This window comes from Urocitellus parryii, chromosome 5, assembly GCF_045843805.1.
Source record: "Urocitellus parryii isolate mUroPar1 chromosome 5, mUroPar1.hap1, whole genome shotgun sequence".
In the NCBI taxonomy this organism is placed as follows: Eukaryota; Metazoa; Chordata; class Mammalia; order Rodentia; family Sciuridae; genus Urocitellus; species Urocitellus parryii.
In genome coordinates this window covers 173,183,336-173,200,521 of record NC_135535.1, presented here as the reverse complement: position 1 = coordinate 173,200,521, position 17,186 = coordinate 173,183,336, and the positions used below count along the sequence as shown (strand labels likewise).

Here is a 17,186-nt window from a genome sequence, read left to right as displayed (position 1 = left end):
GCCAACATGGTGGAGGGGGCAGGAACAGATTTCAGTCACCCCTTTAAGAAAGCAATGTCATATGCAGCTGGGGGAACAAGCCGTTGCCTGTTTCTTCCCACTATGAATTCTTAATTACTGAAGCAGAGTACATAAGACGAACTATATAAAAATGAAGACTTCCAAAGAAGAACATGGAATAAAACTTAAATTAGATTAATTAAACTTAATGTAATATAGAATATATGTGTTGAAGATGTCCAATTTATGCTATCCAAAGTGTATAAGGAACCAATACAAGTTCAAAAGTTGATACCCACAGAGAGGAGCAACATCTAAGCAAATACTATTAGTAAACTAACAAACACATCAGAAAAGATTACCCTCATCAATAAAAAATTATAAACTTCCTGAGATACCACTGGACACCTAGTAATGTACCAAAATAAGTAAGACAAAAAACTTCCATGACTTTTCATCCTTAACCTTACATGACATTAGCCAAAAATTGGGGTGGGAGTAGGAGGAGTAATCAATGAAAAATCAGCAATACCAAAAGGGAATAGACCTTAAAGATTGCTAGGGACACATAAATCAGCTTGATGTTCTACAGGGGGTGTAGCAACATTGAATAAGAGCCAGAAGATGTGCCTACCCTGTAACCCAGTAATGCCACCCTGGAGAATTTAATATTGCAGAAACAACTGCACAGAATAAGAAAGCAGTGTATGCTCAACTAGAAACCTAAAACTATTAATTTTTTCTCTTAATAGGGAGATGATTAAACAAATGTTTATGGTCTATTTTTCCAATGGAATGTCACCATGAAAAAAAGATAAATCAAATAAGGAAGGGTGTATGTAGAGAAAAATACCAGGAAAAAATATGTATTCCCATGATGACAATATATGAATTGAGTTTGAGACTGGAGACATTCTAGAAGGAAGGGAACTAATTGATCTTTGTTGAGGCTGTCATGGGTGAAGCAGGATGCTAAACTCTGTATATACTTGATCTCATTTAATTGTCACCCAAACTTCTTGGGTGAGGTACCCCTTTCCCCCATTTCACAATTGAAAAATGGGCTCAGAGAGCAGAAATGTCTTGCTTAAGTCAGAGACCTAGTCAACTGGAGAGCTGGGAATCATGCCCAGGGCTGTAAGGACCCAGTTTCTGGCTAATTTTCCCCACACCCCATAGCAGAGAGGGGCTATGTTTACTTGGAATTGTTCTGAGCTTGCAGATTTTCCCTCTAAGTTTGTTGGATTACCAATATGTAGCCTGGCCCCAGGAGGATAATATGTCAGCATTGACTAAGAGGTCACATTGACTGGGATGTTCCAGGATGTTCTAAGGATGGCCCCAGCCTTAGAGAAGACTCTGAGCATCCCTACTGGGGAGAACAGTTGAGGACCACATCTAGGACTCTGGCATTAGAACTGCAGGGGTCTCTGTATACAGATGGGGATAGAGAGAGAAATCATGCAAACCCCACACATAAGGATACAGAAATAATCCTTCTGAGCTGAGCTTGAGTCAGTGAGTATCTCTTCATTCCAGGAGAGTTGGAGAGGAAAGGGGCACAATGATCCTCACTGGGGAGATTATACCTGGGGTTGTATATGGCTGCCAATGGGCCATGGAAACCAATAAGGTGAAAAAATATCTGATAACGTCACTAGTCAATGCAGCAATGATGGGTGTAACCAGGTACTATGGTTTGGATGTGGTTTGTTTCCTAAAGATTCATATGTTGGAAGCTTGGCCTTTGGTGTGAAGATATTAAGAGGTGAGACCTTTAAGAGGTAGAATCTTATGGAAGGTTTTTAGATCAGTTTGGGGCTTGCCCTTGAAAGGGATTAAAATATTCCTCTTAGGACCTTAGTTTTTACAAGACAACCTCACCAGAGCTGAGACAATGCCAGTACTCTGCCCTTGAATCTCAAAAGCCATGAGCTAAATAAACCTCCATACTTTATAAAGTTGGTCTGCCTTGGGTATTGGTTATAGTAATGCAAAGTTGACTAATAAACCAGGTTCTTATGAATGCCTCAAGTTGCTGGTGACAACTTGTAAACAAGACCAAGAAGGTGAACATACAAGGTCTAACTCATGATAATGGGTTTCAGGGGAGATATAAAGGCAGCTCTAGAGTGAGTTGATACCTCACAGCTCTGGCTGTTCTGGGACAATGCTGGTTGTTTGTGAGAGTTTCAGGATGAATCAGGTGGGAGGGTTGGGGGACTGAAGACTGAGGAACAAAGAGAAACACAGTCTCACAGGTGGCTGATGAATAAAATGGGTCTCAGGGCTAGAACACAAATAGTGAGTTGTGCTCAGTGTCTTCTTGGTGCAAGGTGACATCATGGTGGAGGAGGCCATCAGACTGCCCAGAGCAGGGAGAGAGCAGGGAGGGTCCAACCCCAAGGCTCAGAGTCAGCTGGCATCAGATCTCACTGTGGAGGAGTAATGGCCATGGACAGGGCTGATCATAGTCTCAGCAGAGTGAAGACAGTGAAATAGACCATTTGTGGCAGCTTCAAGATTACCTCCAAAAGTTACACCACTTCCTACATCCTCCTGATATCCACACCAGTGGGAAGGGACTAGAAACCAACTAGACTTAGAAGAAAAGAGGGACTAGTAAGAATTTTTCCTCACTAAGATAGGACCAAATCCCTTCCTTTGGAACTCAAGGGCCAAAGCCAAACTGGAGCTTAATCTCACCCTGACCCACCTTCTTAGCTCCCAGATTTCATTTCATATGCTTTGGATTTTAGAGATTATTGTCTTGTTCTGTACTTTAATTGCTTGTGTGTGTTAGCTTCATTCTCCATTTCAAGATTCTAGATTATATAAAGGTGAAGACTTGCTCTGGGATATTCTTGTATTCTTCAAACTCAGGGAATGTTTGGTCAACTGAATTTGTCTGAATGTGGTATCCTGAGATCTAAGAAAACAACACATCAATGGAAGAACTAGTCTGGATCTTCTTTCTTAATAGTTTCTTTTTAAGCTATAGGAAAATACATGTTCATTAAAGGTCATTTGAGAATGTAATGTGATAGAAAGAAGACTACCCCCTAATCTAGGTTAGGGTTTGGCTCAGTGGTAAAGCACCTACCTAGCATGCACAAAGCCCTCTGTTTGATCCCCAGCACAGGATCAAAACAACAACAACAACAACAACAACAACAACAACAAAAACCCCTTCAAGTTTTCTGATTAAAAGATTTCCTTCCAAAGATCAAAACCATGTTCCTCTTTGCAACATCTCAAGGGGGCAGTGAGTGACACACAGGGCTAGTTTACAGGAAGGCCTAACAATCTCCTTGCTTATTCTTTAAAGGATGGATCTACTCAATTTCTTTGATCAAATCCACTGGACAGACTCATAGGTCTCTCACATCTGACTAGGCTTAATTCTCTACAACTCATTTATAACACCAGCCTGAAACACCTCAAGCCTTGTATCTTCTTCTGGTTTCTAGGACCTGTGCTATTGTGGCTTGAGGGAGCTGACCCTTGCTCACCTTGCCATGGTTCCCTTTCCATGCAACACAGCCCTCTCATCATTCTGCCTTTGGATAAGAGGCCTTCTGTGCCACTGTCTTCCTGAAATTTCTCCAAGTCTTTTGGATCCTTCTAAAAGTTAGGTAGCCAAACTTGCAAGCAGTGTCTCAGGATCATACAAGTCATGGGTTGAAAGTAAGGGTCAGAGAGTCCTGTTCTTTGTCTGGGCTGAACCATAGCTCTGCAGGAGACAACCCATTGTCCTTTTTAGAAAGAGAAGCCCTGAGGTATTTAGAGGACCTTAAAAGACAACTGAAGAATCTATTCAAAGAGCTGTAAAATGAGAGTGTTAAAGAGTTGAATTGTGTCCTTCAGAATTCATATGTTGAAGCTGGGCAGAGTAGCACATGCCTGTAGTGTCAGTTACTTGGGAGCTGAGGCAGGAGAATCTTCTAAGCCCAGGAGATGGAGGCCAGGCTGGGCAACATAGGGAAACCATGTATTGAACAAAATAAAACAAATTTATATGTTGAAGTCCTATTCCCAGTACCTCCAGCCTTCCCAGCACATGGATGCAGCAGCAACCTTATTTGGAAATAGTCTTTGTGGACACAATTCAAATGTAAATTGAGGTCATACTGAAATAGGCCCTTAGTCCAATATGATCTGTGTCTTTTTAAGAAGAGGAGAACCTACAGAGTCAGATACATATACATGTAAAGATTCAGACACAGCCTTGGGGGCAGAGAGTAGCTGCAAACCAAGAAATGCAATAATTGTGGCAACCACCAGAAGCTAGGAGAGAGGGTGTGGCCACCTCTCTGCACTTTGATTTTGGACTTCTGGCCTCCTGGACTGTGAGAGAATACATTTCTGTTGTTTAAGTCATTGGTTTATTATGGCAGCTCTAACAAAGTAATACACAGGGCGAATACAATTCATCCCACAAATAGTAGAGGTCTTGAAGTGAAAAATAGGAGCTTATGGCAGTAAAATTCATGACTAGGATTGTTCTGTATCACAAGAGATTATCTTGTGATATCTCAAAGGGGCAGTGAGTGACACACAGGGCTAGTTTACAGGAAGGCCTAACAATCTCCATGCTTATTCTTCAAAGGACAAGATCTATCGAATGTCTTTGATCAAATACACTGAGCAGTCTTATAGTTCTCTTATAGCTCTAAGAGATTATTCAAGTTTAAACTGCATGGATATTTCATACATTCCCAAGATCTACCTTAAAGAACTCTGGTTTTGTTTTTTATTTATGGTAGCACATTCTTTTCTCAAATAAAGTTAGTTCAATTATAAATTGATATTATAGGGCTTTGTAAGGGATGATTATTTCCTATCTCCATCTTCAGGGTCTAAACATTTGTAGGCTCAGCATCATGTTCCCACCTCGAACCAAAGCCCTTTAAAGGAAAATGTGAGTCTCATAGTAAAATGACCCAGCTGTTCGGCAGAAATAAATCATACACTGTTAATAGTTAATCTAAGGCTTATCTACAGGCCGCTGTATATCAAGAACAGGACCATTTAGGAAAATAAAATGATAACTCAGTCCTGCTTTCTAAAGGTTCTATTAAGAGAAACCTTATCTCAGCTTTCCATAGGACTAGTCAATAAGCTCCAATCTGGTGTTCATGGTGAAAATTTCAGGGAAAACCCTCAAATCACTTCATCATAACTGAAGCAACATATAAGCTTAAGAAGCCATCTGTCCCCTTAAGTTCAGGCCTCATTTGCTGGCCCCTCACTGATGGAAAGAGCATTACTGGTGGAACAAGCTACTGGTTTCCAAATCCTAGGGCACTCTGTTGCTCTTTGTGAAGTGGAAAGTAACAAAGCCACACTGGTTTCTAAATAATCAATAGTAATAAAACTTTGTTCAAACATGGCATATCAAGGCATTACGGTATCTGCCAACTTTTAAAAATAATCAAAACAGGGCTGGAGCCATAGCTCAGTGGCAGAGCACTTGCCTAGCATGTGTGAGGCACTGTGTTCAATCCTCAGTACCATATTAAAAAAAATAAATTAAATAAAGGCATGCTGTCCATCTGTAACTATAAAGAAAAATTTTAAAAAATAATCAAAACATCAGAATGCTGGAGTTGCAAGGGAGATTGGTGATTGGTCATTCAGCCTTCATGTACTCCTTTCTGATAGTCAGGACCCCAGATCACTGGAACCCGGGGCTAAATACGTACCGCACAAATGAAGCAGGTGTCATGCCAGGTATGCCCCAGGGCTTCAATAAACTTGTCACCAGCTTCCACGGGGAAATCACAACCATGACACTTGGTGCTGAACAGGTTGACGTAGTCTGAAATGAAAGGCAGAGTGAGGACCAGGAACCCAGGAAGGCAGGAAGGAGCAATCTGGCCACATCTGCAGAAGGTGAGGAAAACTCCTAAATCAGTGGGTTGGGGAAAGTGGGTGAAACCTAATTGGTAGCTTGTCATATCACATAAAATATTAGTTTCTTGATTGATTTCTTTTTCTTTTTCCAGTAATTTGCATTGATGTTGTGGAGACTCAGGCTTATTCACTATCTTATGCCGGTTTGATCTGCAAACACTTTTGGGAATTGTCATCAACTTTTTGCTGGGTGATTGTCTCTTCTGCCTCTGTCACCTCTGATAGCCCAAACAGATCAATCCCAATACCAGGAAGAAAAAAAAAATCCACATTTCCCAACAGTTATTTATAGATTTTTTAAGTTATAGAATGTTCTTTACTTGACCATTCTTCCAACACTGGGCATTGTATTGACAACATATTTTTACTACTATGAAAACTGTGGCTCAGTGGTAGAGCGCTTGCCTAGCATGTGTGAGGCACTGAGTTTGATCCCCGCCACTGCATTAAAAAATAAATAAAATAAAATAAAATAAAGGTATTGTGTCCATCTATAATTTTTAAAAAATTGAGCCAGGTGTAGTGGCACATTCCTGTAATCCAAGTGGTTTGGGAGGCTAAGATAGGAGAATCACAAGTTTGAGGCCAGACTCAGCAACTTAGCGAGGCCCTAAGCAATTTAGCAAGACCCTGACTCAAATAAAAAAATAAAAATAAAAAAAATAAAAAGCAAAAAGGGCTGAGGATGCAGCTCAGTAGTAAAGTGCCCCTGGGTTAAATCTCCAGAATAAATAAATAAATAAATAAATAAATAAATAAATAAATAAATATTTTGAGCTGTCCACAGTTGCACCTGCAATCCCAGTGACCTATAGGCTGAGAAAAGAGGATCATAAATTTGAAGCCAGCCTTGCAGTTAGCAAATTGTGTCTCAAAATTTAATAAAAGGGCTGAGATGTAGCTCAATAATAGAGCACCCTGAGTTCAATCCCCAATATAGAAAAAAAAATTGAGCTATATTATTGAGGGAAAGCATGTTCTCCTTCCCATTCCCCTCAGCAAATGAGATTATACTACTAAATATTATTTGTATAATGCTTGTAGCTTATTTAAACATTTTCTTATAGATGTTCTGAGGTTTGAATGTGTTCCCCAAAGTTCATGTGTTGAAAACTGAATCCCCAATGCCATAGAATTGGGAGATAGGGCCACGTAGGAGGTGTTTAGGGCATAAGGGCCCTGCTTTCATGAATAGATTAATGTCATTATTGAAGGAATAGGTTCATTATGGCAGAGGTGGGTTTCTTATAAAAGTGAGTTTGGGCCAGGCACAGTGGTAATCCCAGCCACCTGAAAGGCTAAGGCAGGAAGAGCTCAAGCTGGAGACCAGCTTCAGCAATTTAGCAAAACCCTCAGCAACTTAGAAAGACCTTGTCTCAAAATAAAAAATTAAAATGACTGGGGATATTACTCAGTGGTAAAGCACCCCTGGGTTCAATCCACAGTACAAAAAAAAAAAAAAAAAGTCAGAGTTGAATTGTTACTGTGTTAGTTTTGTTTTTGTGGATGAGGTGAAAGCCCCTCAGAGGGATGAAGAGCCCAGCCAGAGTCCCATGACTAAGGCACCATCCATCAGGCCCTGAGTGCCTCTGCCACAGCAGTTGTCCTCCCTGGGCCACAGGGGCAGCAGTTCTACCACACCAGTTGCAGAATTCTTCATGAGTCTTCTAGAAAAGCTTCATCCCCTTTATGGAGACTTCAACTCCTCTACCACCCAGAAGTGTTACTTATCTGTCCACAGCTCTGCCACAGTTGGCTTTTTCTTGCAGTGATTTTCTGTTCATCTCTTTGTGGACAGTAGGTCTGTTCATTATCTCAGATCATGGACTAAGAGGCACTGTGTCTTTCGGGTTACAAACCTGGAGTCTGAAGAAAGCAAGCTGGGTTCAAAATCCCAGCTCTATTAAGGAATTGTTTAAGCATGAGGCAAGTCACCTAACTTCTCAGGACCTCAACTTTCTCATCTATATAATGGAAATAATTACAGTTTCAAACTCATAGGGTTGTTGAACAGATTAAATAAGATAATATGTGAAGTATTTGGCACAGACACTAAAAATGTTGGCTCTTATTTTGGAAATCTTCATAAACGATGAAAGGAGGAAAGAGAACCATGGTTATTTGAGTGCCCACTGTATTTCTTGTTTAATTCTCATGGCAGTTTTGTGAAAAGGTAATGTTCCCCATTTAAGGATAAGGAAACAACTGGAAAGGTTCCATCACATCAGTTGTAACAAGCAGCACCTGGCCTAATGGACTCTAAAGTTTAACCTCCTTGCATGACTTTATTCTGTCTCCAACTCCTTATCTATTTGGCATTGAGCTTTGATAAATTTTACTTATCTCTTGCATATTTTTTCTAACCTCTGACTTCTCCTTTTGCTTAATTATATTTTATCATAAAAACGCTCTTGTATAGCCCAATTCATCAGTCTTGGCTCTGATAGAATACTTAATCTCTTCAATAGTCAGAAATGTATCACCTCACCAGAGCTAAGCAAACATGGTTCTGCTCCCTTTAGAAAGTTGCCACAGGTTCAGGGTTTACTCTATGCCCAATAGCAGCTTACTAGTGTGGGGTATTGGCTAATCCATCTCCACTTGAGCCAAGCCCTGTACCCGCCTTCTGACATATTTCTCATCACTCCCAGTTTCCAGGTGCTCTGCTCTTTCTGTTACACTTCTGTGTCTCTATATCAAACAGGTCCCAGTTTTAGGAAACCTCGCCATGTTCTCTACCTGAATCTCTGTAATCTTTAGGGTCAAGCCTTCATCCTGGGAAGTTCTCATGCCCCACCTCCACCAAGAGAGATTAGACGACATTCTAGAGCAACTCCCTTCTTTAGCCTTTCACTCATCTACACATCCATCTTCCTTCCTTCCTTCCCTCCTTCCTTCCTTCCATCCATCCATCCATCTGCACAACTGCCCATCATTCTTGAATGTCCACGTATATCACAGCATATCCCATGATATTCGGTTTGCTTGAGGTTTTTGAGGGCAGAGACCTGCCATGCTGGACTATGCACAGTAGCTTTAGTGGGGACGGCTCAAAGTACACGTTCAATACACATTTGACAGATAAATGATGAACAGAAAACAAAGAAATGGTTCAAGCTAATGTACTAAATAGTCCCTCTCCTGTAGGTTTTTCACAGATTAAGCTTTTAAAATAGTTTGAGCCTATTTCTGAAATATCTAGTCTTACCTACTGAATGATTTTTAAAATTTTAAACTTGATTTTGTAATGATGTGAGAATTGCCACTTTGTTTGAAAATTTGGTAGCACATATCTGATTCTAACACATTTTTATTGGTATTTTTCCTCATTTATTCTATAAAAGGAGATTGTCATGAGTTCCAAATTAAATTTGTGCATGCATGGGTCTTTCCATCCAGGAGATAATCTATCTCCTCATTTATTTCTTCTTTTAAGTCTTCATAATTTTCTTTGACTAATTATTTTATGTCCCAAGTTGAATTAATACCTTTGCATTTAATGGATCTTACTTTGTAAAAAGATTTCCATCCATTACACTAGGAATGCTCTGTGTTGAAAAAGGACTTAGTACTTTTCTCTAGCAATGGTCCTCAAACATTAGAATCACAAGGAGGATTTGGTAAAACACAGGTCATCAAGTTGTACACTCCGAGTTTCTGATTCACAGATTGGGAGTAGGGCTCAAAGATTTCTATTTCTAGCAAGTTCTCAGATGATGTTGAAGCCACTGGTCCTGAGACCACACTTTAAGAAACAGTTCTGGCCGGGCACGGTGTCACACACCTGTAATCCCAGTGGCTTGGGAGGCTGAGACAGGAGAATCGTGAGTTCAAAGCCAGCCTCAGCAATTGCGAGACTCTAAGCAACTTAAACTCAGTGAGACTCTGTCTCTAAATAAAATACAAAATAGTGTGAGGATGTGGCTCAGTGGTCGAGTGCCCCTGAGTTCAATCCCAGGTACCAATAAAAAAGAAAGAAACAGTTCTGATTCCTAAACATAACTGAAGATTAGAATAGCCCAAATGGGACATCTTACAAGATTTTGCTTCTGTAGGTCTGGAGTAGGTCTGGGATTTATCTTCTCTCTAGTTTTTAAGGTTCCCTACATGATTGTGATGCTTTGCCAGACTTGCAACTACTCAGGTGCAGGTTCAAATGTGAGGGGGTTGACTTTCGAATCTGTCTTACTTGTATTTTGGATAAAATTTTCACTTTATCTTTGCAGCCTAACAGAAGTCTTTCTGAGTCTAGACCCTGACATTCTGGCTTTATCAGCAAATTTGACAAGACTCCTTTCTGTGTCTTCTTACAAGTTGTTGACAAAAAATGATGACCAGAGGGTTGGGGTTGTAGTTTAGTGATATAGAGCACTTGCCTGGCACACGAGAAGCCCAATTCTGAGGCAGGTTAACCAACCAAGCTTGGCTTTATCTGATAGATCACCTACTTCTCTTTTCTTTACCTTTTTCCTAAGAATATCAATCATTCATTATATTCAAAAAGCATACTCATTTTATTGTGTTTTTTCTAAGATAAAAATTAGTGTTACTGCCTTGCCTTCAACAATTAATTCTATTGCTTATTGCTTAAGTGGAACTTGTTTTGGTTTTGGTGGTGGTAGGGATTGAACCCAAGGCTTCAAGCATTCCAGGTAATTATACCACTGAGCTACATCCCCAGTCCAGAAAGTGGATTCTAAATTGTGTTCCATAGAGAGCTATGGGTCTCCTAAGCTGTTTCAAGGACCACTCATGTTGCCCACTTACTGTGGGTAGGCGGTTTGCTAAGAGTTTTGCATGCATTATCTCAGTTAATCCTTATAGCAGCCTCTGAAGCAGGTAGTGTGGATGAGGAAACACTCAGAAAAGATAAGCCCTTCTTCCAGGTTCACACCAAGCCTGAAGCAGCCCATCTACGTCTCTCAGGGCAACTAGATCTGAAGGGAATCTGCTTCCTAGCCGTCTTCCCTAATACTAGCCCATCACTTTTCTGGACTGTTTACTCAAAATACATTTTTGAAAATCGTTTTTTGGGAGGTTGCTTGGAGAGAGGCAGCAGGGATAGTAGAAATCTATCATTCTTTTATAAGTCTCAAACATAAACTGTGGCTTATCACAAATTATCCAAACTATATTGCTGTTAGTTGATGAATAGTAGTGATTTGCATAGGTTTGACAGCATTTTCAGTAATTACCAATCAACACCATATAAGAGGGGGAATGACTAACATTACTGGCTCCCTTTTACAGATGTGGAAATCAAAACACAGAGCGACTTAGTAAGTTGGTTTAAAGTCATTCAATTAACTTTAGAGCAGGAAAGAGAATTCAGCAGCATAAGAACCCAAGAAGTTTTTGTTTGTTTTATAATTTACTGTCATGGGGAAAAGCTTTATTTTGTTTTGCTTTTTCCTTGGAGTAACTGTAATGAGTTCTCCTTTCTGATTTGAAAGTAATTTACTGTGTTTCTCTTTTTGCCCTCAAACTGGCTACCCAGCCAGTCACTGCAGTTCTGTTATTCTTCATAATCAGCACAGCATGCTTGCCTTTTCCTCTTCTGATAATCTGTTGCTATTGTCTTAACTTTCACCTCTACTTCCCTTTGTTGGACCCCACCCCAAGTCTCTCCCTGAAGAAGCAGCCTATGGAAGAATGAGGGAGTGAAAGGCCAGTAGCCAGGAACATTGAGTATCTTATAGTGCTGTGTCTTTTCAATTTAAAATAATTCACTTCATATTTCAAGACACCATATAGAACTTATAGGGATACCAAAAAATTCTCTAATTTAGCCAGTGAACTTAAGGAAACTGACAGAATACCAAAGTCTTATAAAGATGGTAGACACAGAGGAAAGGGACACTCCCGCATTCCATGATTTATACCCTCTCTGGTTTCATCCTCTTCACAGCTCTAAGGTAGGGATTTACAGATGGGGACAGTGAGGCTCAAAGTGCTTTAGTAACTCACTTAGGGTTCAAAGCCAGCCTGAGGTGGAATCAGGAATAGGACCTAGGACAAAGTTCAGACCTAAGGCTTTTTTCCGACTAGACCTGGTCTCCAAGTCAAAACAACCTGAAAGGTTTCCCAAGCAATTATGAGGCCAACTTGTGACTCATACATTTGATGCAGGGAAGAATCAGACGCTAAATGTATAAAATAAGCTATAGACTCTGCCTCCCTTTCCTTGGAAGGTTACAATCAAATGAGCAGGCGAAATAGTTCAATTAACTTTCTTTGTGTAATATTAGCATGATTTTGACATTAAGAACAAAACCAAAATCAAGAGCTGGGGATGTAGCTCACTGGTAGAGCCCTTGCTTAGCACATTTCAGGCCCTGGGTTTGATCCCAAGTATAGCAAAAACCAAAAATATCAAAACCTTTCTTCCAGAAATAAAAGAATCTTGATGGCCAGATATGTAGGGATACAGGCAGGAGTTAGTGACCTGCTTGGCCCCTGCCTGCTTGCTTGCATTGCTCTGCATTTGCTCTATATCCCAGTTTCCTACCTTTCTCACAATAGGGCTCTCCATCTTCCATGTGGAAGAGACTGTTCCCAAAAGGCTTCTTGCAGGCTGCACAGACAAAGCAGGTGGTGTGCCATGTCTGCCTCAGGGCATGCATCACTTCCTGGGGGGAAAAATATTGACTCAGGATGGAAAGTTCCTTGGGAGAAATTAAACCAGGCTTAACTTTATCACCAGGTCCCAGCCACTGACTAAGCAGCCATTAGGGAACAGGGCAGAAGAGCCCGGAACCAGGCCTTGGATACACCAAGGGTAGGCAGAGGAGGGAGTTCCTAGTATCCAATGCTTGCTGGGTTCCACGTTCTACGTACTGTTATATAAGCTGTGATGCTTAATCTTCCCATAAGCCTGGGAAGGAGGTCCTGCTTATTACTGCCACTTTACCATAGGGGCATCAAGGGTCAAGGCCACATGCAGGTGAGCTGGCAAGGCCGGGCTATGAAGCAACAACTTGCTTGGCCAAAGTTCTCCCATCACTTCAAGCTGTGTGGCACAGACATATAATCATCTCTTGTTTCAAATTCATTTGCTCCCTGGTTCACTGGTGGCAAACCAACTCCCTTTGAGGACAGAAATGGAGTTGTTTTCTCTCTATTATCAACAACTTCTTGGCTTCCAGTGGGACTTCACAATCTTAGGGAAGGGAGAGGAGGTTGATCAGGGCTGCAGAAAAGACAAGAGTCAGAGGAGAAGAATGTAGTCCACTTACCCCCATGATTTTGGTGTTGCACTTGGCACAGAGTGGGGCAAAGAACTGCTCATAACACCGCTCACAGTAAACGTTGTTCTGCTCCTCCACAAAGCACATATCTGCCAAGGAGGTCTTGCAGTAGGCACAGTTGAACTCTTCTGGGTGCCAGGAGCGGCCCATGGCTACCAGAAAAGGACCCCTGGGGAGGCAGAGAACAGCACCTAATAGAAACCCTCAAAATTTGGAACCAATATTTCAAGAACCCCAACAATCTTCATACATTTAGCCCATAAATCCCACTTTTGTGGCTGTTCTAATGAAATAATACAAAATTCAGAGAAAGCTCTATGTAGAAAGGTGTTCATTGTCCCATCACTTACCATAGAGAGAACCTACCATAGGGAACTGGCTAAGCACATGACTGAATTCAGTTGAACACAGTAATTATAAGAAAAGCAATGACGCTGCTATTGATGGCTAAGATTTATTAAGTACTCTGTGCCAGACACTATTCAAGAATAATTTTGTATTTATTAACTTATAATCTTTAATCCTGTAAAGTAGGAACTATTATGATGCCTATTTTGGGGAAGGAAACTGAGGCACAGAGAGGTTAAGTAATGCATTCAAGGCTGCAGGGCCAGGAAGTAGTAGACCCAGGACACAAACTGACAGTCTAGTTCCAGATTAGTAGTCAGAACACTGGGACTATAAGGAAAATTTTATGTTCTATTTTTACTTTTCCATGTTTTCTAATTATTCTCTACCAAGTATATGATACTTTATTTTTAAATAAGAGGGTTGAGTGTGTGGTTTAATGGTAGCACAAGGCTCTGGGTTCAATCCCAAGCACACACACACACACACACCCATATATATATATACACACAATACATACTGTATACAAACATAAAAAGAAGAGCATATTTTTCATATATGCAAACTCAGATCACAAACATATTAACACACTATGTTCAAACAAGCATCACCTGTGACCCCAGGCTTTTAAGCCTGAAGTGATTTGATTTCATTTCAGTCAAGTGCCCACCAATGCCCTGAGCAACACAGGCCTGTCTGTGGCAAGACCCAGAAGCAACCCCAAAGAAAAGCTAGGTCAAAACCAGCACTGTCAGCCAGCTTGCAACATGCCCAATAAACCTACTGACAACAAGACTGGCAATTCCCAGGACCCGGCCTTAGCCCAAGGGGAAGCTCCTGGCACCAGACACCAAGCTGGGAGCTTCACCCACTTACCTCATGGAATCCTCCCAACTCCCCAGGGATGTGGGTGTCACATAGGTATGGAAGCTGAAGCTCAGAGAGAGTCAGACCAACAGGTGGGCCAGAGGGTTAGAAGGCTGCCCTGCAGTATAGCTAGCTTTTGTCTGTCCTACACCTGTCCTCCCATCCCCCTCACTGCGTGGCTTAGATCATGGATAAGCACCTATGTGCCCACCCTTCCAGCACCACAGTGGACCATACCTGATGACGTTGTTGCAGTGGCCACACAGTGGAGTTCGGCTGCTGGCTGGGAAGCGCTCAGCTCTCTGGACGGTACCTCTGGCAAGGGGGGTCACTTGGGGACCTGTCGGAGTATAGGCTGGGGCACCCCGGGGCAGGGTCTGCTTGCTAATAGACGTAGTACTCTTGCCAGGAGCAAACTTCTGAGAGAAGCTGTCATCTGTCACCCAGGGGGGACGGCTGGCAGACTCTGCTGGGCCCCCGCTATAGGCCGCTGAGGGTGTGGGGTTATAGTTTGGGGCAGGTGAAGGGGTATAGGCTGGAGCAGGAGAGGGGGAATAGGTGGGAGCAGGTGAAGGGGTGTAAGTAGGGGCAGGTGAAGGGGTATAGGCTGGGGTAGGAGAGGGGGTGTAAGGAGTTGGAGTGTAATTGGCCCCTGGGGATGGGCTGTAGGTAGATGCAGGCACTGCAAACCAAAAATACCAAAAGAAAAATGTGTCAGGTGTTTTCTTTCCCCTTCTTCTACCGCTCCCCCAGCCAGAGAACTGCAAAAGGTGACTTTAATGTTAGAACAGTACAGTGTTTTATGGAAAATATGTTCCTGAACTTCTTGATGCCCCAGATTTTAATTCTCAGCAAAGGAACCCAGGGAAATAAAGAGTGAGCAAACGCAGCAGAGCCCTGGGGAGCTTAGACAGGGCTGGGAAAGGATGTAACTATAAATAGTTGCAGCTGTGCAGGGTGGGGCTCCACCACAGCTTGGCTGCCTAAGCCCCACTGAAGGTGGGGAGTAGGGGTAGAGGGTACCTGGGCCAAGACAAGGGTGGGAGTGTGTCAGTTCAGCCTGGACTTGGGGATGCTCTCAGTTGCCACCAGTGATTTGACTCCAGCATGTGTTTCAACCAGCATGCTTGGTGTACCTGGATCTAGTCCAGCCTTCCTAGCAAAGCAGATGACCCAGCAACTGGGTTTTCAAGTTCAGGTTTCAGGTTTAGCTACAAAATCACTTTCTTTGAAAAACAGCTTAGCTTGATTTGTATTGGGGAGGGGGGTTCCATTTTAGTTTGATGGGAGTCTTAAAAGAGTCACTAAGAGTCAGCCTAAGCAGACAATTTTGGTATGATGCATGCAGCCCAGGTCTAGCTGCTCACTTGGACCTGGCTTCCCCACATCACTTTGGTGCAAACTAAGAGCATTTGAGTGATACCCTAGTAGTTACCAAGGAAATTTGAGCATGGGGAAGAGAATGTGCTGTCCTACTTTTGGAATCCTCTCCTGACACTCACTGAGAGCGGAAACACTGCAGGGGCACTGCAGCTGCTTATCAAAAGCCCTCTCACCCTGAGCTCTCAAACCCCAACTTTCTGCTGCCTTGTGCTGTGGGGCCAGCCAGGGTAGACCTAGCTGTGTCCTGTGCTAGGTCCAGCTGGCCTCTTCTTCTGGCAAGGGAGGTTCCTAAAGCCTCACCTCTGCCCAGTCTGCTACTCTGGAAAGCAGGTCATTCCCTCAACCCCAGGAAACATGTCAGGGCAGCCTCCCTCTTCATTCCTGAGCTGAGCCTGAATTGGGATGAACTGTGCTTAGAAAGCACCCACTGGGTCCCAGCTGGGCTTGAGACCCTGTTCCTATCTCTGGTCTCTCTTTCTCAACTGGCGCCTTGGGGCTATCTTGTGTAACCTGTGGCCTTTTCAACTTTGCACCTTCTATTCCCAGATGACTGGCTCTTCAGAGCTAAGAAACCTGGAAAATGCACATACTACCCTTGCTGGGGGTGGGTAGGGACCATGCTTAAGATAATGGAGTATGAAGGGCCTGCCCAGAGACATACTGGGATTGATGTGGGCTTCCAATGGAAGAAGCTTCTCCATACAGAACCTTCCTCCCACTTACAAAGGGGCTGGATTAGGCATATAGCACAGAGTGGGAGTGAATCCTCAAATTATCCCCCTTTACACTTAAAGTCAGTAGGACTCAGGCAGAGTAAGTGGCAGCATGCAACTCTAAAATCTTTCTTTCAATACCTCAAGCTGCCTCTATAAAGAACACAAGTCTAATTTCCAGAAAATCTTAGTGTGCCATATCACTGTGGAATCACTCCCAATGTGGAGGAGACCCCATGCTCTGGCACATAGCACAGCTATGAAGATCCTGGCTTCAGGCTAGGGGTATAGCTCAGTGGTAGAGCTCTTATCAATCATGAATGATTCCCAGCACCACCAAAAGGAGGAGGAAAAAAAAAAAAAAGCATCCTGGCTTCCTGTCCTAGCTCTACTATTTCCTGACTGTGCATCTTTGGGCAAGTTCTTCCAACTTCTCTGGGCCTCAGTTTCCTCATCTAAAAACAATAATGACTGGATGCAATGGTGCATGCCTGTGATCCCCAGTTACCTGGGAGACTGAGGAAGGAGGATCACGAGTTCAGGCCAACCTGGGCAACTGAGTGAGACCCTTTCTCAAAATAAAACGCATTGGAGATGTAACTCAGTGGTAGAGTGGCCCTGGTTCAATCCCCAGTTCCACACCAAGAAAAGAAAAGTAATAATTCTTAGTACTTACAGGATTATTATGAGGTTTAAGAGAAAATAAGAAACA

At 42.4% G+C, this 17,186-nt stretch overlaps 1 protein-coding gene across 3 annotated transcripts in view; it reads right to left on the bottom strand.

The window, feature by feature from the left end:
• Ldb3 (LIM domain binding 3) overlaps nt 1-17,186 on the bottom strand; it is a 63,317-nt gene that overhangs the window by 3,141 nt on the left and 42,990 nt on the right. For all 3 annotated transcript variants that reach the window (XM_026397053.2, XM_026397049.2, XM_026397050.2), the window contains 4 exons: nt 14,616-15,060; nt 13,152-13,332; nt 12,425-12,545; nt 5,706-5,821 (listed from right to left, as the gene is read on the bottom strand). In XM_026397053.2, coding sequence (XP_026252838.2) covers nt 5,706-5,821; nt 12,425-12,545; nt 13,152-13,332; nt 14,616-15,060 — 863 coding nt within the window. The remainder of the gene's footprint in view (nt 1-5,705; nt 5,822-12,424; nt 12,546-13,151; nt 13,333-14,615; nt 15,061-17,186) is intronic.